The 22725-nt window shown below is 35.9% G+C and overlaps 1 protein-coding gene and 1 pseudogene across 1 annotated transcript; one reads left to right on the forward strand and one right to left on the reverse strand.

Moving 5' to 3' along the window:
• The first annotated feature begins 8711 nt into the window (after positions 1 to 8711).
• Positions 8712 to 10287, forward strand: LOC137719849 (F-box protein At2g26160-like; annotated as a pseudogene).
• A 3102-nt stretch (positions 10288 to 13389) lies between these two features.
• Positions 13390 to 18470, reverse strand: LOC137719427 (MADS-box transcription factor 23-like). The gene is made up of 7 exons (XM_068458465.1): positions 18289 to 18470; positions 15535 to 15613; positions 14298 to 14359; positions 13908 to 14007; positions 13761 to 13802; positions 13609 to 13650; positions 13390 to 13494 (listed from the first exon to the last, which is right to left on the reverse strand). Exons 1-7 carry the CDS (start codon positions 18468 to 18470, stop codon positions 13390 to 13392), a joined length of 612 nt encoding a protein of 203 aa, XP_068314566.1.
• Positions 18471 to 22725: the final 4255 nt, after the last annotated feature.

A 22725-nucleotide genomic window follows, 5' to 3' on the forward strand; every position in this document is an offset into this window, starting at 1 on the left:
AAGGGCTGTCAAACTCCAATATTTGAGAAGACATTTTGAGTACATAGAAGAGATTTTATCTATATAAGAACGAAATATGATGAATAGTTAGATGATTACCTGAGTACATTGTTTGAAATTATTAATCAAATGAAAAGCTATGGTGAAATCTTGTCCGATGGGAGAATAGTTCAGGAGTATCTAATCAGCTTGCCATGAAAGTATGACAACATAGTTTCAATCATAGAGGAGACTAAGGATTTGTCAACTTTGAGTGTTGAAGAATTGATTGGTTCAATCAAAGGTTTTGCTAAGAGACTATTCAGGCATGCCAAAAATGATGTAGAAAATGCTTTCCAAATGCTTACAGTGAATCCAAAAACTAAAGCTAGTTCAAGTCAAAGCAAAGCAAGTCCAACAAGAATTGGAAAGGCAAAAACAAAAAGTGGGAAGGAAAGGGTAATTTTGAAGAGAAGAAAAAGGTTGAGAAGAGTTTGTATGATTCGAAGTGCAAAATTTGTGACAAAGCTCATTACGGTGAATGTTGGTTCAAGGGAAAAGTGAAATAACATAAGTGTAGCAGATTCGGGCATATGCAAAAGGATTGTACCTACAAGGATAATTAGCTAGCTCACTACATCGAAGCAGAAGGTGAAGAGACCAATATGTTTTATGTTGGTCATGATACAACTGTCTACGAAGAAGCTAAAGTTTGGTTTATGGACAGTGGCTGTAGTAATCATATGATGGTGAACAAGAACATTTTCCATAATATTGACACTACAGACCTAACCCGAGTGAATATGGGAAATGGGCAGCTAGTTGATACATTGGGAAGAGGTACTATTGCTGTGCACACGAAGAATGGAAAGATGTTCATCAAGGATGTCATGTTAGTTCCTGATTTGAAGCAAAATGTGCTAAGTCTTGGATAACTCATTGAGCATGGCTATTACTTGTATTTTAGAGACAATACTTGCAAGGTATATGATGGGAGGAATCGTGAACAACTCTTGGCTAAGATTAAGATGAGGAACAGTAGAAACTTTCCTCTCACAATTGAGTATGCAACTTAGTCTGCACTTAAGATAGAAGTACAAGAAGATTCAAAGCTTTGGCATAAAAGGCTTGGCCACTTGAATTTTCAAAGTCTCAAAAAGCTACAAGAAAAAGAAATTGACACGCCCCGACCCCGATATTCCCCGAATACTAGGATAGGCACGTGCTGGCCGACACCCGAAGGTGACGAAAGCCAACACGTGCCTATCCTGGTATTCAAGAAATATCGGGGTCGGGGCGTGTCAGATTTGGTATCAGAGCCTAACCCTGGCCGCGTCTGTGCCGACGAGGACGACGGGCCCCTAAGGGGGGTGGATTGTGACATCCCACATCGCCCAGGGGTGTGATCCTTAAATGTATATTCCCATCCCTACTTAGCATGAGGCCTTTTTGGAGCTCACTGGCTTCGGGCTCCGGAGGAACTCCGAAGTTAAGCGAGAGGGGGGCTAGAGCAATCCCATGATGGGTGACCCACTAGGAAGTTGCTCGTGAGTTCCCAAAAACAAAACCGTGAGGGAATGGTAAACCCAAAGCGAATAATATCGTGCTACGGTGGTGGAGTGGGCCCGGGAAGTGATCCGCCTCGGGCCGGGATGTGACAGAAATGGTGCATGGGTTGTTGAGTATCTAAGAAAATGAAGAAATCTGTGAAGGTTGTGCACTTGGGAAGCATCATAGAGATTCATTTCCACATGGTAAAGCTCGGAGAGCAAAAGCTCAATTGGAATTGATTCATACAGATGTTTGCGGACCCATGAAGACCTCTACACCAGTGGGAAACATGTATTTCCTAATCTTCATGGATGATTATTCCATAATGACTTGGGTGTACTTTCTAAGACAGAAATTAGAAGTGTTCTTAATCTTCAAGAAGTTTCAAGCTATGGTTGAGTAGCAATGGTTATCTAATCAAAGTTTTTAGAAGTAACAAATGAGGAAAGTACACATCCACAGAATTTGATAAGTTTTGTCAAGATATTGGCTTGGAAAGACAGCTCATTGTCAGCTACACTCCACAACAAAATGGAGTAGCTGAAAGAAAATACACAACCATAGTTGAAATGACTAAGGTAATGTTGCATGAAAAGGGAATGCCTCAATATTTATGGGGTGAGGCAGTTAATACATCGGTCTACTTGATAAATAGGTATTCAACAGTGATGGTTAAAGGCAAGACACCATTTGAGGCATGGAGTGGAAAAAAACCTTCTGGGAATCACTTGAGAGTGTTTGGGTCAATCTGCAATGCTTATGTTCCGAAAGAACTAAGACAAAAACTTGATGAGTCAAGTGAATGATGCATTTTCGTAGGCTATGCTTCACACACAATAGGGTATAGACTTTACAATTTTAAAAAGAAGAAAGTTGTGTTTTGTAGAGATGTTCTCTTTAGTGAGAAATCTTCTTGGGATAGGAATCAAGCAACCATCCGAGAGGAATTTGCGCTAATCAAAATTGAAGAAGAAAATCAGCCAAATAAAGAGGAAATTGAGTCGGAAATTCCATAATTGTCACCTGAAAATAGTCCACAAGTTCACTCTCCCACACCCTCGAGTCCAAGTCAACGTTGATTCGGTTAAGGAGTTTAAATGAAGTCTATAAAAGCTGCAATTTGTGTTGTAGAACGGAAAAAACTTTGATGATGCAGTGAAAGAAGAGACATGGAAGGTTGCAATGTAAGAGGAGCTCAATGTTATTGTGAAAAACAAGACATGGGAACTAATGGACAGACCTTGTGACCACTCCTTCATTGGAGTGAAGTGGATTGATAAGACTAAACTCAATCAAGATGGTTCCGTTCAAAGGAACAAAGCTATATTGGTAGCAAAGGGTTATTATCATGAAACAATTGGAGGCCTTATTTCTATAGCTACTTAGAAGGGGTGGTTTCTACACCAACTTGACATCAAGTTTGCTTTCCTAAATGAAGTCATAAAAGAAGAGGTGTTCGTTGATCAACCTCAAGGATTTGTTCTTAAAGGACAAGAGCACAAGGTCTATAAGCTTAAGAAGGCACTTTATGGCCTGAAACAAGCTCCGAGAGCATGGTATGGAGAGATTGACTCATATTTCAATGAAAGGGGATTTCAAAGAAGTGAGAATGAACTTGCCCTCTATGTCAAAACTGAAGGTACTTCAGATATGCTTATTATTTCTTTATATGTTGATGATTTGGTTTATACTGGAAGTAGTGATAAAATGATCTTGAATTTCAAGAATGACATGATGAGGAAATATGAGATGAGTTATCTAGGTATGCTGCATTATTTTTTGGCAATTGGTATCATTCAATCAAATGATGGTATCTTTATTACTCAACATAAATATGCAAAAACACTTCTAGAAAAATTCAAGATGGTTGGTTGCAAGCCTGTTTCAACACTGCTAGTTGTGAATGAAATGTTTCAAAGAGAAGATGGTAGTGGTGATGTTGATGAATCTGTGTATAGAAGCCTAGTTAGGAGTTTGTTGTATTTGACAGCGACTAGACCCGATATTATGTATGCTGCAAGCTTGTTGTCCAGATTTATTCATAAGCCTGCTCGACTTTGGTATTATGTATGAAAGGAATGTTGAGCCAAAATTGTATGGGTTATGTGATAGTGATTGGGGAGGTAGTGTGGATGACTTGAAGAGCACATCTGGCTATATTTTTACACTAGGGACTGGTGTATTCTCTTAGGCGTCTAAGAAGCAGAAATTAGGTGCACTATCCGTTGTGACAACAAGTTAGCTATTTCCATGAGCAAGAATCCTGTCTATCATGGAAAAGCAAAACATATTGCTCTGAAGCATCACTACATCAGAGGTGTTGTGGAAGACAAGGAAATGGATGTGGTATACTGCAAGACAGAAGACCAAGTTGCTGATATCTTCACCAATGCATTACCAAAGGACAGATTCATCTACCTAAGAGAACTTTTGGGAGTGAAGTAGCAAAGCATTAAGAGGAAGTGTTAAAGTTAATTCTTTGCTTCTGTTTTTTTGCTGTCTAACTTTGATGTCCTGTTATGTACTTTGAGATGCTTTGGATCTCTAATCTATTGCCACATGTATGGCTTAGATTTTTTGTAAAGGGCTATCCAATTGCCTTAGCAGTTGTCCTATGTATTGGGACATTTAATCCAAATAAAAAAAATCTCGGTCACGCCCCGAACTCGGGGTTGGTGGAAAAATCACGAACCCGAATCCGGTGCGCAAGTTAAAAAATAAAATTAAATAAAAGGAAAGTGAAACTGGGTGAGAAAATATGAAATTCCTCTTATAAAAATAATTCATGATTCCTTACAAGACTAAAATAAATAAATACAAATTCTATCTTCACACTTAATCCGATCTCATCTCGTCTACCCTTTTTGACTGTTTAGTTCATAAACCTGCATAACAATAGAGGGGTGAGCTTTTCCAAAGCTCAGTAGGGACATAACCTTATCACAGTAATTGACAATACTAAATTAAGTGTCATAAAATCATGTAATAAAGTACCAAATCATTATCAATAACAATGCATGAGTGCAATGCAATACTCTTCATCTCTACCCATTGATTCATATAATAAAACAGACAGACCTGCACGTCCTATACCGTGCATTTTAGCTCTACAGTGGTGGTTTGAATGTTTTAATATACAAATTAACCCCCTGTAACTCAATCATCCCAATTTCCCCTTTTGTTAGTCATCTTGCCAAAACCCTTCGTCACCAGTCTCGAATTACCCTTAAAGAATTTGTGCACTGTGGGCTCACCTGAGACCTAGTACCTGCTAAGAGTTGGTTCAACTACACAAAAGATCCTTTCCAACTACCCTCATTTCCAATTTTTTCTCAACATTGAAACTCCAACCACATAACACATCATGAATGATGCGCAATTAATCTCATTTCATATTCCACATTTATCACCAATGAAACACCATTCCAACAACAATTCACAATTACAACTCTATGAACATTCGAATCAAGCAATGATACACATATAACCAATTATCATCCAATCCCAATCAGTTAATCAATATTAACAATAATATAACACTTCATGAAATTTAATAAGATCAATCTCTATAAAGGTCTACCGTATTTCCCTTATTTGGACTCCAAAGCATTGCACCAACTCTCTATTACAAGAGTACACCACCATTGTGATCAATTCCTATTTCACAAGTACAAGCAAATCACTAAAATGCATAACAACTCTAACCCTAGTTAGACTACTTGGTATTACTAATCTAACACCACTTGATTCAAAAGTCACTTTGGTCGATATGAAATAATGCAATTGCAATAGAAGACGTTTAAATGTAAAAGGATTTAGGAAATAAGCAATATATATGTATATATATCTCACTGTATAATACAAGTACCTCAAAACACTTTGGCTTATACAATTGCATAAAAGCTTTGTCATATTATATATATATATATATATATATATATATATATATATATGTATCAGTATGAACTATTTAACTATTTTACAAAATAATACTCCAACCGAGTTGGAATTGTACAAGTCATTTTATAAGGGTATTGCAAATAGACCAACACTTTAAATCAAAATAGGCTTTGCATTATAGTGAACAAACTAATCATACCATTCTTAATTGAAACCAAAAGGCTGTAGTTGTAAAAATAGGTATATGTTATATAGAATAGTTTTGTATCAAATAAGCAGCATTATATAAAACCCTTGCATATAAAACTTGTTTTGCAGTTTCTGCCTAAAAGCAACCATGAAAGACAACGAGTTACTACATAAAATAGCTAAGCAAAGAACAAAGAGAGCTGCGAATCATTACCCTGTTGCAGGCTGACATCCCAAGCAGGAAGATAAATACGAATATTTCATCACCTTTCTCTCTGATTCTATTTGATTTCTTAATCCCTTCCTTCTATTTGTCTTCTCTTATCTCTTTAACATATATAATGTATACATACACACGTACACACACACACGGACATACATGCATGGCTTCCTAGCAACCAACATATGTTTCCTAAAGTGGTGAATAAAAGAATGAAATGCAACCTCTATTTATAGTAGAAAGTGATAACAAACCACTAACAATGCCTTCGAATAACTCAGAGAAAGATTCAGAGATCGAAGAGACATAGAGAAAGAAAGAGAATGGAGAAGGAAACTGTATTGATTTGTGAAAATGTTCTAACTGAATTACAATATGTGTTTTTAGCTATTTATACACCAAGTACAATCTTAGCTAGTAAGCTATTCATGTAATTAACTAACTAACTAACTAACTGTAAGGCTGATTTGGCAGTCCATCTATCCATTGAATACTGTAATGAGTTGGCAGTCCATCTAACCATTGATTTATGACACTCAACATCCCCCCTCAATCGTGGCTAGGGTACTCCGCCAAAGATTGTAACAATGTCGAAGAAACACTGGATTGTGAAGACCTTTTGTCAGAACATCGGCAGCTTGATCTTCAGTTGGAATATAAACCACTTCCAGATCTTCTTGTTGAACACGTTCTCTCACAAAGTGAAAATCGGTATCAAGATGTTTTATACGAGAATGAAACACAGGATTTGCAGTAAGAGCAATGGCAGACATATTATCACAATGAATTATGGGAGGTGAAGGCAGAAACACTTCTAAATCCTTTAGTATTCCCCTTATCCAAGCAACATCAGCTGTGGTGTAAGCAAGAGCCTTATATTCAGCCTCTGTTGAACTTCTTGATACTGAACATTGTTTCTTTGATTGCCAAGACATTGGATTGCAGCAAGAGTAATGGCAGACATATTATCACAATGAATTATGGGAGGCAAAGGCAGAAACACTTCTAAATCCTTTAGTATTCCCCTTATCCAAGCAACATCAGCTGTGGTGTGAGTAAGAGCCTTATATTCAACCTCTGTTGAACTTCTTGATATTGAACATTGTTTCTTTGATTGCCAAGACACTGGATTGTTGGCCCAGATACACTACATAGCCTATGATCGACCTTTGAGTTTTTAGATCAGATGCCCAATCATCATCTGAAAATGCAGCAATTGTCTTTATTTGATCAGCCAAATATAATATCCCATGGTGCAGTGTACCGTGAAGATATCTTAGTATCCATTTCACTGCTGCATAATGCATTTCTATTGGATAATTCATGAACTGACATACTGTAGAAACAACATATGCAATATTGGGCCTAGTAAAGGTCAAATATTGCAATGATCCTACAATACTCCTATAAAGTGATGGATCTGACATTAAAGAACCCTTAGAAAGTAACATTTGATCATGAGGTTTGCATGGAGTAGCTACAGGTTTACATGTATCCATTCCTACCTTATGGATCACATCCTTTATATACTTTGATTGATTCACAAAAATATCTCCATTCTTCTTATAAGAGATTCGCAATCCCATAAAATATGTCAACTGTCCCATATCCTTAAGTTCAAAGACCTCATATAACTCATCAATCATCTTCTGGATCTTGATAGAGTTTGAACCTGTCAATATGATATCTTCTACATAAAGTAGAAGAATAACAATATCCCCATCATCTTTCTTGATAAACAAACTTGTATCAGAGGCTGAAGCCTAAAAATTCATAACATTCAAGTAAGATGTGAACTTCGAATTCCATGCCCTTGGAGCCTGTTTCAATCCGTATGGTGATTTGATTAATTGCACACATGAGTGGGATGTGATGCATCAACAAACCTCTGTGGTTGTTTCATGTAAATCTCTTCTTGCAAGTCACCATGCAAGAATGCATTTTTAATGTCAAGCTGTCTAAGTTTCCAATGGTTACCTGCTGCTAAAGCCAATGCAACCCTCACAGTAGTATGTCTCACTACTGGACTAAAGGTGTCCAAGTAATCAATACCTTGCTCCTGAGAAAATCCTTGAGCCACAAGCCTTGCTTTATACCTGGAAACACTGTCATCATAATTTTTCTTCACTTTATACACCCATTTGCTGCCAACAATGGATCTGTCACTTGGAGGTGGTACTAGAACCCAAGTGCCTTGACTTCGAAGAGAATCTACTCTTCCTGCATTGCGTGCTGCCATTGTGGTAGTGAAGCAACTTTCCTAAATGTAGTTAGTTCTGAGATATTAGTAATGGCAGATACAAAACTATAGCCTCCACTAAAGCAATCTTCTTTAGTGAGTTGCAAAGATTGCAACTCAGGAAACAATGCTATAAATGCACTATAATCTTGTCTTTGAATAACACCATTTTTCAATCTTGTTACCATTTGGTGGACAGACTTAGAAGTATTTATATTAGTGGATTGATCCATGTTAATGGATGAGTCATTTTGTGATGAAAAGGGCAAGATTACCTGAAGTTGTAAATCTATGTGGACATGCAACAATGATGATGTACCAAAGTGATGATGAGGGGAATATGGATCTTGATATTGTTGTGAAACCAAAACTGACTCCCTTGAGTCCCTTGACTATGACTCACTATCATTATTCATAACTGATACATAAAGACTTGGAGTTGAAGATTGTATTTCAGCATTACTCGTAGCACATGACACTGAAATTCTTCTTCTTGTACATTGTGAGAATTTGAATTTGGAATAGGCATTTGAATAGCTATATACTTATGATTGGACTTATGAGAAACCCCTTAATTAACACCTTTGGTACCATAAGCTAGTTGTTTAATTTCCATGTTTATGCATGGTTACGATGACTGAGTAGTACATCGATCACTAATGCTGCATTCGCTCGATCAATTTGTTTTTCTTAGTTGTTTAATTCCCGTCATGTTTCTTATTCAGTTTTTCCTTTTCAGATTGGAAAATTTTGCCTAACCACCTTCTAGATTCAGTGTTGGAGAAACTTGCATCGAATGACCTTTTGAGATTTAGTCTTGTTTGTATGTCATCGAATAGTGTAACGAAGGATAATCCTCGATGGTCAACCCCAATGGCAAACAGGGTACATGGAACTTATACAACGTTGAGAAGGATAAGGTTTATGATTTACAATTAAGGTTGCTGAACAAACGATTTTGTGGGTCTTCAAAAGGATGGCTTGTAACTGTCGATGAAATTTCGTGGTGACCTTAATGAATCCATTCGCAAGGATTCGAGGATGTGAAGAGAATGAAAATTCAGTCATTCGCCTTCCTTCACAGATGCCTCCTCTACCTAGACGCACTGAGTATTGGGCTCGACGATACGACCGTTATGTTCGCAAGGCTACTATTTCAGTAGATCCAGTTTTAAATGCAGATGAATGTCTTGTTAAGGTCATATTCGGGGATGGTTATCGATTGGCTTCTATTAGATCTAACTCCAATGGTGGGCTAAAAGCCAAATTACTCTCCAAAATTTCCCCCCAAACCCACTCCAACCCAAGGGGAAAATTTAGGCTAAATGCTAAACGCTAAACCAAGGCCAAATTAACCCCAAAATTTAGCCCAGAAATCAGAGTGGACTCTACCTAATATTTATCGGAATTTAAATTTTTTTAGATTAAAATGTTCATAAAATTAATTTACAATAGTCTACATATTTTTTATTTTTAAATTTAATTTAACAAAAAAAATAGCCTAAGTTCATTCTTTAATAATCTTGGGCTAAAATTTTAGGCTAGAACGGTTAGATTAGAAAATCTGTTTCTGGGCTAAAAACTAAATTTTCCAGGCTAAAATATTTGGCTTTTAGCCCAACCATTGGAGATGGTCTTAGACTTGCTAAAGATAAAACTTGGACGTATCGCGATCATAGGACATGGCACTTCATTGACGATGTCGTTCATTTTGGAGATGAAGTTTATTGCGTCGATACATTTGATAGACTTAACCTAGATCGAAAAATTATTGAACAACGTATAGTTTGCGAGAGATATCTCGTGGACTTGAACAAAAAACAAGTTTTAATGGTGTAAAGGTGCTTCAAGATGGAAAGAAAAGGGAACGGACGGCGATACCCCAACTTTGTGATACAAAATTTTGAAATTTTTAGATGGAACTTTGAAGAAAGTAAGTGGATTGAGATGATAAGTTTCGCTGATGTTGCTCTCTTCGTAGGGGCTAACGATTCGGTATTTGTTTTGACCTCAAAGTTACCAGGATGTTAGCCGGATTTCATATACTTCAACTTGGCAATATGTATATTGGAATCGTGAAGATTATGATGTGTATAACTTAGAGACTCAAAGCATTTCAAAGCCTTACACCCCACATGCTTTGACACTATCGAATATGACCAAGCAAAAATCAATCCGGTTTCTGCCAACTCTTCGCCTTCGGTCGTGAATTAATGCTCCTTGGATCTCTTCTTCTTTTATTCTTCTTCTATCTGCAACTCAATGGTTTTACTCCTCTTCTTCTTCTACTATTAATGTAATTTCCAGATGCATATTTTATTGTTAAAGGTTTTCCTTAGGATTGTAGCTTTCTTATTTGACATTTGTTTCGTATAATATGGACAGCCAGTTTGGTATCAAACTTGAATTCAATTTTTTTAACTGAAAAATTTAAGTGGTAGGATTCTCTACTCTCTTATTCCCATCTCATTCCATTCCCTCCACTCACACACTGCTTTTTGTTATATTCATAAAAAATCAATATACAATATTGACGTGGTTTAAATGTGATCGTTTAAATAGAAAAAGATTGAAAGGTAGAAAGATTACGCCAAAATTTAAACCCGGATCGTAATGCCGTCAGAATTCGCCAGAAAAATGGTAACTCAAATTGTAGAAGATGAATCAAAACCTACTAACAATAACGAGAGAGAAACCGAAACATTTAATCGATGAGAGAGAGAGATATCTCAGCGCGAACAGAGAGAGGGGGCTCGAGAGTAGGGGTGGTTCGGTATGGGATCCCATACCGAAACCCTTGTCCCGATTCCCAAACCGAAATTTTTGGGAATCCCAAATTCAATACCAATCCCAAACCAAATTTTCGGGAATCCCAATTTTCGGGAATCCCGAAATAATTTCGGGATTTCGGGACAAATCGGGAATCCCGAAATGTTTTTGGGCTTTTGGACTAAAATTTGACATATTATGTTTTTGGGCTAAAATTTGACATATTATGTTTTTGGGCTAAAATTAAGTTTCAATCTACCCACTACCCATTTGTGCACAAAGTTTTTGGGCTAATGCCATCTCACCCCACATTCCAACTTTGATTCCTCCTCCACATAGTTGTAATTAAATGAAAATTTTGGCGGCGCCCATGTCTGAAAGAACAACTATATTGTGTACTCGAAAACAAAAGAAAAAAATTTGAGCTCAACTAATTGCATGCCCTGTACCCACCTTGTCCGTGTATATATATACAATATATGTATACTGATATGTTCATGCATGCATAATGGTCTTTGCTCCTTTGTTTCCTTGATTTGCCTAGGTATGCAGGAAACTAATATCCACATGTTAATCACACTAGTGGCTAGGTATGCAGGAAACTAATATCCAAAGATTAATCACACTAGTGGCTAGGTATGCAGGAAACTAATATCCAAAGATTAATCACATTAGTTGAGACAACTGGAATATAGAAACAAACAAATTGAACAAACAAACATTAGTTATTTAGTTGAGACAAAGATTAATCACACTAGTGGCTACCAATACCATTAATTAAAAAATAATTCTCTTATAATTAAAAAATAATATATATATATAATATTTATTTCTATTCGGTATGGGAATACCAAAAAAATGGAGATGTAATCCCGAATCCCATACCGAAAATTTCGGTTTGGTTCGGGATGACATACCGAAATGTTCGGGAATTTTGGTTTGGGATCGGAATTTTTTCGGTTTGATTTGGGATTTTTGAGATTTTTTTCCAGCCCTACTCGAGAGGCAGGAACGAAGAGAGACGAAAGCGCCAACGGATAACAACACTCGTGCGGAGTTGTGCTGCAGTCTGCACTGAGTGAGTTCTGACCAATATCTTTTTCGTATTTACTTTTCGACCCCAAAAGGTTTACTTATTTATTTTAAACCCAGAAAAGATAGTTTAGTTATGTATGTCTATCTGGGCCAAGTTGGGCCTGGTCGGGTACTCTTCCCAAAACGACGGTGTTTTGGGGATGCTAGGGTTACGCCATGAATTGAGCGGCTGTTGTCTATAAAACCACAAGCTTCCGCCTCCTCTTCCGCATGTTAGTTGTGATCCAAAGAAAGCAGTTTTTTCTTTCAATTTTTTGGTTTGTGTATGAAATTTGATGATTTTGTTTTGGGTGGTTATTTGTGAGGGGATGATGAAATTCAATGTGCAAACGCAGTACCAATCTTGGTTTCTATGAGCGGCACTTCCACACGAGATTTCTGACTCTCTCTCGCTCTCTTCGTTTCTTCGTATGCTTTATCAATTTATAATATTTAGGTTTACAAAGTGTGGGAATTTTGCAATAACTCTTGAATGCATTTTGAAATCGTAGCGACCTACAAATCGATACACGGGAGATCATATTTTCCCATTTTTCTTTCATTGTGCGTGATCCAGAATAATAACAGTTAAACGTTGCATATATATTCTGTTTAGTATTCGGTTAATTATTTGTGCAGGTCAAACGGTAGCATCAAATATCTCTAATTATTCTTCCCAGCGCCGTGTTTGAAAAGATGGTATTGTCCAAGCTAAACAGGACACCGAGTGGAACTTCTCCTTTGAAGAAATCAACGGCAAATTCGAATCCGAATTGGTGGAGAAATTTTTATGAAGATATCATGAGGGGAAATTTTATCTCTCTTTAGTTTCAGATATGCAAAAAATGATAAACCCCATTTTTAATTAAGAGAGAGAATTTTATAATCAATTGAAAATTTGAGAGAACCATAATTAGATTCAATCAATGGAAAGAAAATTATGGGATAAATAGGAGGGAGGAATAGAGAGAAGAACCCAGGATTAAGACGAGGATGGTAAGAATGAAATTGATATGTGATCACAAATTCAAGAACTATCTGTGATAATTAAATAAAAAAGCATGTTTAGGTCATGCTTCATTGTACTAATCAAACATTTCCAAGCACACAACATAAAAAGTTTATTTTCTTTGTGTATCGCACAAAGAAAGCGTGCAAAAACTAACACAAAGAAAGCCCACCAGGCCGAGAAAAGGACATGCCCAACACTCCAGGGCCCGAAAAAGAAGTTTGCAAAAACTAAGTTTTACATTTTAAATGCTTGTAGTTGTGCACTTGTTTAGAGAAACAGCGCACTTCCTTGGAGTGTAGACTTCTGCATTATAAAAAGTACAATTCAGATGAAAATTGAGATGAGTATGTTTCGGAACATTAATTATTAATTATTCTTTTTTGATAAAAGAATGTGAATAAAATTTACCATCAAATTGCTTGTTGTTGTTGACGTCTGTTACATTTGTTGGTTGGGCTAGTTTAGTTGGTGGAATGGTACATGTGACTCCTCACCTGTCCACATGGCATTGCGAATGCAGACATTTCTACCTTCTGAATTCACGGCACTTGTGCCATAAACCTGTTACATAAAGTTTATTATTGCTAGTTTTTACTTTACCTTGCCAAATAAGGTAAGGTGGATTATGATTGATTTATTTTCTTAAGGATTTTTTTCTTGACAAATGAACTTTACCTTCTTGTACAGTTCCATATTTTGCAGATGGATGATATTACCCTGCATGGAACAAAGAAGACGAAAAACGTATGATGAGTGAACTAACTCTTAGTACGTAGTAATGTGTGAGACAAAATAACGATTGATTAATTATGTATTTTTGGAAAGACCTTTTGATTTAGGTCTTCTATTTCATCGGTCAATATTTGTTCCTGCAAGAGTTTAGATGAATGATATTTGTCAAACTTCTACTAAATGAAAACAATGACACCAGGAAATAAGATAATACATAAATAAAAGCATTAATTTCAGCGAACCTTTTTCATTCGAATTTCTTGTAGACTCATTTCTAATTGACTTTCTAGACCCTTTAGTTCTTTGACACTTAAACCACAAAGTTGTTCTCCCATGAATTGCCTGTCATATCACAATGCGGGACGATAAGTCGATGAGCAGTGTTTGGAGTCCTACCACAAATCAATGTATAGTATACATTGTTTTTAAGTGGCTCACATCCACCCTAGCTAAACCCTAAATAATTAGATATTAAATTAGGACATTGTAAGAATTCTGTATATGAAGCATTTTATGACAGTATTATCCATGAGATGATAACATTAGGTGCAGCCATCGTTATTTGTGTGTGCTTGTGTGCAATTTCAAAAAAAATTGTTGAATTCTAACTAACTGAAGGAGAAAGATAGTACCGATGATTCTCTCTCAAGTTCTGTAGTTCTTGCCTTAAGCTGGCTACCTCCCTTTGCCAAAACTAGCAAGTACACAATAACAAAACAGTAAAATGCATGCATCATTTGAGAAGTGCATCAGATAAAGTCCCTTTGACAATATGTCAGAAACTTGTGATTATTTAAGTACATTATAAACTTTGGTTTATCAAAGAAAAGTAGTTTCTTGCAATTTGTATACAGTTTGGTTTAGTTCAACATACATATTCTAGAAGTACTTCTGAGTCAAGACAAACGAACTATCTTATAATGGAGTTACGCAAGTTCATCATTCCAACATCAGAACTTATATTTTGTTTGGAAGATAACATGTACAGTTCTCATCCTTGGAAGCTGAAAAACATCCTATATATGTTTATATAATAAAAGATGGAAGAGTAATTTAAACTTATTCTTTGTACAGTTCTCACCAAACTCAAAAATATCTTGTGTTTCTATATATGTGAGTTAGGAAACGCAAGTTACTACACACACACACACACACACACACACACACATGTAACTAATTAACATGCTTGATCAGTGCCAAGGAAGTCGTATGCATGTTTAGTTTTGTCTGATGGTTGTGTGAAGCAATCTTTTCTTATGACTAGAACTGGTAGCCTTCAGAAATTATGACTAAGCACGCATAACTCCATTAAAGAATAGTTCGTTTGACTTGACAAAGCAGGACCACAGAATATTATTGTAACAATTTTTTGTTCTTAATTTGTAGCAATATTACAAGCAGCTGTCTGGAGTTGGAAACTTTTATTCCAAAACCTAACAATTACTTGAGTACGTATGAGTAACTGAATGCCTAGGTATAAGTTTTATGCCTAGACGGTGTAAGAAAAAGACGAATTAGTTTGGTTAAATACTTGTAAACGACATGAAATGGTTTATTGTGCATTGCACTTAGGTTGAAGCAGATACACAGATGTAAACATATTTTAGGGTTTCGGATTTCTATGTACAGAGTTTAGTCATGAAATCCATGTGTATCCTACCATCATGCCTTCATGAACCCTGATATCTATTTTAAACTCAAATAGCGTGGGAAGAAAGAAGACGAAATCCAACTCTTGGAGTATATTGTTAATGCAGAGAAAAATTAGCATGACTATTAATAAACTCCAATGTAATTAACATTTCATATGATATGCTGGAATATATGGTTAATGCAGAGAAAAATTAGCAAAAGGCAGATGGAGAAGACCTTCACTTCTGAAGCTGGGTTACGAAGTTGCTGATGTCCCTCCTTTGATCTGTTGTATCTCTCTATCACTGAATTCAAGCTGGTGGAAATAAGGACATAACACAGTGATCATGGTGATTCATGACGAGGACCTTAAAAATGGAAAACTGAACATTGACATTGATTTCTATATCACTACATTATATATATATATATGTTTCAGGGTAACAGATATTAAGGGATATGAATGTTGGCAATTAAGAAGTAGAGGATTATCCACAGAACCACATGTAGTTCTAGTCTTTTGATCTATTTGGAAACCCTACCTGTAGGTATCCAGTTGTAACGAAATTGGTTACTATGAATCCCAAGTTTTCATTTTCCGTGTTTTCCCTTTTCAGGGCCAACATCTTAATTAGATCTGTTTGATAACTTTTTAGTTTTTAATTTTCACTTTTTGTGCCTTAGATTTAAAGAAGGTGTAGGGGAAGTATGGGGTGGTAGGAGGAAGGAGATGAAATCAAGAATAATGAAATAAAACAAAATCTTAGAAGAAAACAACTTCAAATAGTATTTTTGTTGTGCATAGTTTTTATTTCATGGATATTTTCTTGTAAATATTTCTTCTACTTTTCTCCAATCATCATTCCTCCACAATGCATGTCCTTCATTTCTCCCCTAGATTTCCTCTATCTCAAGCATAAAAAATGAAAACTCAAAACTCAAAATAAATAATTATCAAACAAGCAATTATTTTTGCTCATTACTAAATGTGATCCACAATAGTTTCAGGCCGGTTCGTTTTAAAATGTTTTGAGAAGCGAAAATATTTCACATAATTAATTAAATTAGTTTTCCATTTGGTTTGGTAGAATTAACTAAAAGTGTTCTCTTTGTTATAGGTTGTTTTCTAAGAAAGCGCTTCCAAGGACATTGACAAGATGTATATAAATTCAGGGATTGTTTGAAAATCAGCTCATTTATAGTTTTTAATTTTCACTTTTGTGTTAGAGATAATTGAGATATGCATGACAGAAATGGGGAAAAAAGAGAAGAATGAGGATGAGAGATGCAGAAGAAATGTACTAGAAAAGAGACAAAATGAAAATCTAAAATCATTTGAAGTTGTTTTCACTTTCAAGATTTTGTTTTCATTTTGTTCCCTCCCTCTAACCATCTTTCCTCATTCCTCCTTTTTACTATATAATTTTTTTTTGTATCTCAAGCACAAAAAATAAGAATTAAGAACAAAAAATAAAATAATTATCAAACAGACTCTTAGAGTTTTAATTAAATTGAAGGTCAACTACATTTGGCATTGCTGTTGACAAAAACAGACCAAAAGTCACAATATGATTGATCACTTGGATGTCATATGACCAACATATAAGAACTTACTAAATGAAAAGAAAACCCTAACCTTCAAGAGGTAGAAAGAGTTGGGAAAGGGCTCATGTGACGCCCATATAAGCCAAAAAGAGATATATGAAGTTTGTAAAAAAGTAGTGGTTAATTTGTAGTTAGACGGATAAAATGCTAATGGTAACTTTAAGGTTGTACTTGTCAGTTGTCAATGTATTAAAGATAGGTGTCAAACTATTAAGATTGCAAATTGTGATTGACCCTAAAATGTAACTAATTACCCTCCCTAACACTTAATTATGTGCTTTTAACAAAGCGATTTCAAATTGTAACTTACCCTAACTTTTGAATATAGCGATTTCTATACTTTGACAAGCAAAATACATTTTTGTTTGGTTTAGGTTGCCTTAGGGTTGGGTTAGACCAAAATGGATTTATAATGTAAGATAAAAAATAGGTGATTGATAACAAGACATGAATGTGTTACGGTCACATTAACTAGGAATAACTCCGAGAATGTATTCTTTTTTTTGTATCTAACTCATTTAACTAATAGAGGTTGTCATGGCATAATGTCTTTTTCATATATTATGTAAATTCAAGGTCGATATTGTTCTTTCGAGTATCTTCCTGGCTTTTAATTAACATAGATATAATTTATTATCATATCACTTTCAATTTTGCGCAGCATATCACCAATGTAGACGAGTTATTTTACCAGATAATTTGCTTTCATTCTTGGGCATGCAACTCCCCCAATGTAGACGAGTTATTTTACCAGATAATTTGCTTTCATTCTTGGGCATGCAACTCCTCCCTCACATAGATCCGCATTGATCATCATCTCATGTGCCCCTTCATGCATGTTTTAGCTAGTGTTTTGTGTTCAAATTTAGATATATGGTAATATTTGTTGCACTAAATTAACCTCAGCTTTAATAATTATTTTGGAGTACCCTTAATTATCATACCTTTGACTTGGTTCAAGCTACTTCTATCCTTTTTTTAAATACCTTTAACTCCAAGCAGCTCATGATGATCTTCAAAGTAACAGCTTATACATTGAAAAATTCCCCAAAAATATATAGATATTTACACTGTGATGAGCCTCTAGCTATATCTGCTTAAGCTTGCATTGTAATATAAATCTCTAGGTCAGCACCATATTATTTTTGTATTTCCAGATTTGAATCTCTTCTTTCAAAGTGGTCCTAAGAGAATATATAGCTAATTAATTGTTTGAATTAATTAAAAAAATCATAACCATGCTATTTAAATGCAACAACATACATGTAGCACAACAACTGAGCCATGCATACTATATATAACACTGATTAACCCAGAGATACAAGAACTAAGGGATCCAAAATGTATAGAAAAAAAGAACATTGATACTTTTTTTTGGTTTCAAACCTGTTGCTTGCAAATTCATAAAGCTTTTCGGTGCTTGAGAAGATCACAAGTCCAACTTCTGCATCGCACAAAATCGCCAGCTCTTTTGCCTTCTTAATTAAACCCTTCCTACGCTTTGAGAAAGTCACTTGCCTGCTCGTCGAATTATCGATCTTCCGAATCACAATCTTCCCCCTCCCCATATCAGCCCCCTTATGCTCTTTTTGTTTTAAGGTTTCTGCAATTGAATAAGATCAATATTAATGTTAGCGTAAGGGTTAAGAAGATTAAGAAGAAAAGAGTACCTAGCCAATGAGAACACGGACGGTATTGATCAACCTGCCGCCTGTAAGAAACTATTTTGATACATTTTGCCCATTTATTAGAGCTTATATAGGCCAAAAGTGGTTAAAAAACATTCCTTGTATTTTTCTTTTTTCTTTTTCTTTTTTTTTTTAATGGGGTACGAGTTTGGATTTTACTATTAAATTGTCTTACTGGTTTGTAATTAACCTGTGTATTGAAATACAAATTAACAGATTATGTAATATGTAACTTATGGATAGGCTATATATAGAAACTACACGTCTATCTTTGACTATTTTAATGGCGCCATTGGCCTAATAAGTCAGCGACACGTGTGAATAAAATATCATGCCTACTTAGTTTTCTATTGCAATTTGTGGGGGAATTTAGGCCTGTTTGGTATTTTTATTTCACCAAAAACTGTTTAAAGTTAAAGTAATAAAAAAATAATTTTTCTCCTAAAAAAAAAAAAAAAAAGAAGTAACAAAATGCTTGGTAGAAATAAAATTTACTGTTTATTTTAAAATCAATGACATTCAAACATCAACTTTTTAAAAAAGCATCTTATATAGGTTATTTTTAAAAGCTTTTTATTATTATTTATTTATAAAAAACGGAGTTGAGCCTATAAAGTGATTTGCAAGTAATACTATCATTAGCATTAAAATGATGTTATATTTTTTCTTACGTACATTTTCTCCCTTGGAAAACAAAGTGACCACCATCATCTACCATTACAACCACATAGCCTTACACTACCCACTGCCATTACCACCACCACCACCGCAACTCTAGCCTCCCCATCGCCACTACCACCACCATCATTGCCACTACTACCAACACCAGAACTACCACCACAAGCATGTCACCACCACTGCTGCAGCACCTCAACCAACACACCCCACTATTGCCGCCACCAATATACCCTCAATGTTGTCGTTGCACCATCACTTCCCTTACCACCACCACCATCATCGCCACTACCATCATCAACACCACCCATAACTGCAACCACTAGCCTTATGCTATCGTTGCCACAACCACATCCGACGTCGGCGCAACACCACAATCCCCACCACTACTACCTATACACATTAACCACCACACATTGTTATTGGCTTCACCACCACCACAATCGCAACCCTTACTACTGTGATCAATGCTACCTCTACACCTCAATCACCACACTCTATTATTGACACCACCACCATACCCCACCACCACTACTGCCATCACCACCACTGCCCCTATTAGCACTGTCACCGCCACCATCCTTACTACCATGTCTATTGTTTGGCATTATATACAATTATATTAAAATTTACCAAACGGTTTTATACTCACAACGCTTTTAAAAATAAAATTTATCAAACACTCAACTACTTTATTTTACATCTAATTATTCTTAAATCACAACAAATTTTTTTTTTTAAAAAGCACAACAATCCTAACTTGGCCCTTAATTTTTGTTTTTATGCGGTTTTCTTTACACCGATCTAATGTTCTTTTTAGGATGTTCATTCTTTTAGGGTGCCACTTAGAACTATAGTTGAGCGATATTCTTTTTTTACTTGTAAGTGAGAATTCTTAGCTCTAAACTCAGTAGATGGCGAGTTAATACCAAATTATTATGGTTAATTACTATGACATGACCCACATACATACCTCATCCCTTTATGTAAATATATTATTGTATAAAATAAAAATTGCTCAGTTCAGGGTACCATCACACTAGGATGATTGCGATGCATCATCACATAAATTGGTCATCATATAATTTGATATTTACTTTAGTGTTAATACAACTAGAGTAATTAACACACACGCGCGCGCGCACACACACACACATGCCTACCTCCACGTCAAACTTCAACGATTCAAACCATTTATTTTGTAAGTCTCGATTTGTAGATTATCCTTGTAAAAATTTAATTTAATCCGAAACCATTTGCCTATTTAATTATCACTATGAAATTTTAATGTTTCTTAGATAATAAAGTATTTGTCAATTTCTTTGTACTCAATTAGATGCCTCAAATATTTTCGATTTGGGTAATAGTTTGCAGGGATAGTCTATGAGGTGCAACTTGAAAAATAGAGGGTCGGGATCGTTAAAGTTCAATGTGGTGCAGGCCCCACAACTAATTCCCATTTGTATAAAATGGAGATCCCTTCCCTTAAAGGCTTCTTATATATCTAAGTAGAATTGTAGTCAGTGTTCTAAAAGTCCTCGCCTGGCTGTCTAGGGCCCGCCTAAGTACCAGGCGACTGCCACAGTTCCGATTGATTCCTATACATTTAAAAAATAATAAAGAGCGCCCTAACAAATCTAGGCACCTGCCTAGCCCGACTAGGTGAGCCTAGGTGGGTTTAAGCGGGTTGGCAGATTTATGATTTATTTTGCTTTATTTTTATTAAGATATTTAGGGTCCAAACTCTTTATCTCGAATAGAAAATAGATAACTTTCATTTTGCATTTTATGTTTTTAATACATTGTAAGAGACTTGTTGGATACTTGAATGAACACATTATGTGCTTGTTTCCCATGTTCTCAATATGTTCTAGTCTTTTATAATTTACATATTTGTTATAGTTTATGTTTTCCAATACAATTATATATTATAATTTGACACTTATTTATATGGTTGGCACTAGGCTCCTATCCACCTCCGATAAGCGCCTAACGCCTTTAAAACATTGATTGTAGCACTTCAAAAAAGGTTATTTTACATGTTTCTCTTTTATTTTATTTTAATTTGTAAATATTGATGATGATAATGTCAATAAACGTGATGAACTCATTATTTCCTCAAAAACTCTATTTGTACGTTTCTTTATTTCTTCATTATTAATGTTCCGCTATCAATCTCTTCAAAATTTGACGCATATTTTGTGGTAAGGGTTGTTACAGATGATCCTTTTGTATATGTTTTCTTTTTATGGACTGCACATACATGCTCAGTTTCTGAGATCTGGTAAATTTACAGGTAAAATATTGTGGGTAAGATCTCCACGTGTCGGACCAAAGGTTGGTTTATATTGGAAGAAAGCATGGAAGAAGTTCTAGGGCTGCTGCTTTACTTTTCTAGGGCTGCTTTACTTTTCCATGTTCCTTCCATGTTTTCTGCTTTGTTTTTTCTTTCTTTCTGTTTTTGCTTTTCCTTGTTTTCGGCTCCTCCTGTTTCTTTTCCTTTCTTCCGCTCATTTATATGAGCTTTCCTTGTACTTGGTTTCACATAATACAAATATAGACATTCAAAATTCAATATGGTATCAGAGCAGTGATCCTAACCGGCCTGTCTCTGTGGTGTTCTCTTGAGAGATTTGTGAGCTTCTTGTCCTTCAATCATGGCTGAAGAAAGCTTAGTAAATTTGGAAGGAGACGGCTTTCATGCTACTCCACCATCACCACACTCAGATATTGATATCAACCCAAATCAACGTCTTAGTTCTGTCTTGCTAAATGAGTTTAACTATCTTCCATGGGAGAGAGCAATTTCTCTTGCTCTGGGAGGACGATCAAAGCTTGGTTATGTTAATGGTGCTATTCCAATGCCTGAGACTACCTCACCGGAGTATGATGCTTGGCTATGCAAAGACCAGTTGGTCATGTCGTGGCTACTCAATTCCATGGATCGTAAGATTGCAGAAATTTTTAGCTATGCTGAATCCTCCATGACTCTTTGGAAAAATCTCAAGGAAATGTATGGAAATCAGAACAATGCGGCTAGAGTGTTTCAGTTAAAGAAGGACATTGCTGGTTTGCAACAAGAAGGGAAGCCATTTGTGCAACATCTTGGAAAGCTGACCACTATGTGGAACGAGCTGAATGTGTATCGACCACACACCATCGACGCTGCTGTGCTAACTAAAAGAGCCGAGGAAGACAAAATATTCCAACTCTTAGCAAGCCTGAGCCCTGAATTCGAAGATCTTCGAAGCCATATCCTCATGAATCCCGACCTGCCTTCTTTTTCAAGTGTGTGTGCCATAATTCAAAGAGAAGAGGTTCGAAGGAAAGTCATGACCTTGGACATGAAGGCAAATATACCAGAAGCTAGGGCTTACTTCTCTAACCAAAAACTTGGTGAGGAGAGAGGCTACAAAGGAAAGAAAACTGGCTTAAAATGTAGCCATTGTGTTGTTGGAGT

Source organism: Pyrus communis, chromosome 16 (genome assembly GCF_963583255.1).
Source record: "Pyrus communis chromosome 16, drPyrComm1.1, whole genome shotgun sequence".
Lineage (NCBI taxonomy): Eukaryota > Viridiplantae > Streptophyta > Magnoliopsida > Rosales > Rosaceae > Pyrus > Pyrus communis.

Coding starts and splice junctions, on each gene's coding strand:
- LOC137719427 (XM_068458465.1), bottom strand. CDS start 18,470: ATGGGGAGGGGGAAGATTGTGATTCGGAAGATCGATAATTCGACGAGC. Junction 15,614..18,288: donor TATGAATTTGCAAGCAACAG/GTTTGAAACCAA, acceptor TATTTCCACCAG/CTTGAATTCAGTGATAGAGA. Junction 14,008..14,297: donor AACTTGAGAGAGAATCATCG/GTACTATCTTTC, acceptor GTGATATGACAG/GCAATTCATGGGAGAACAAC.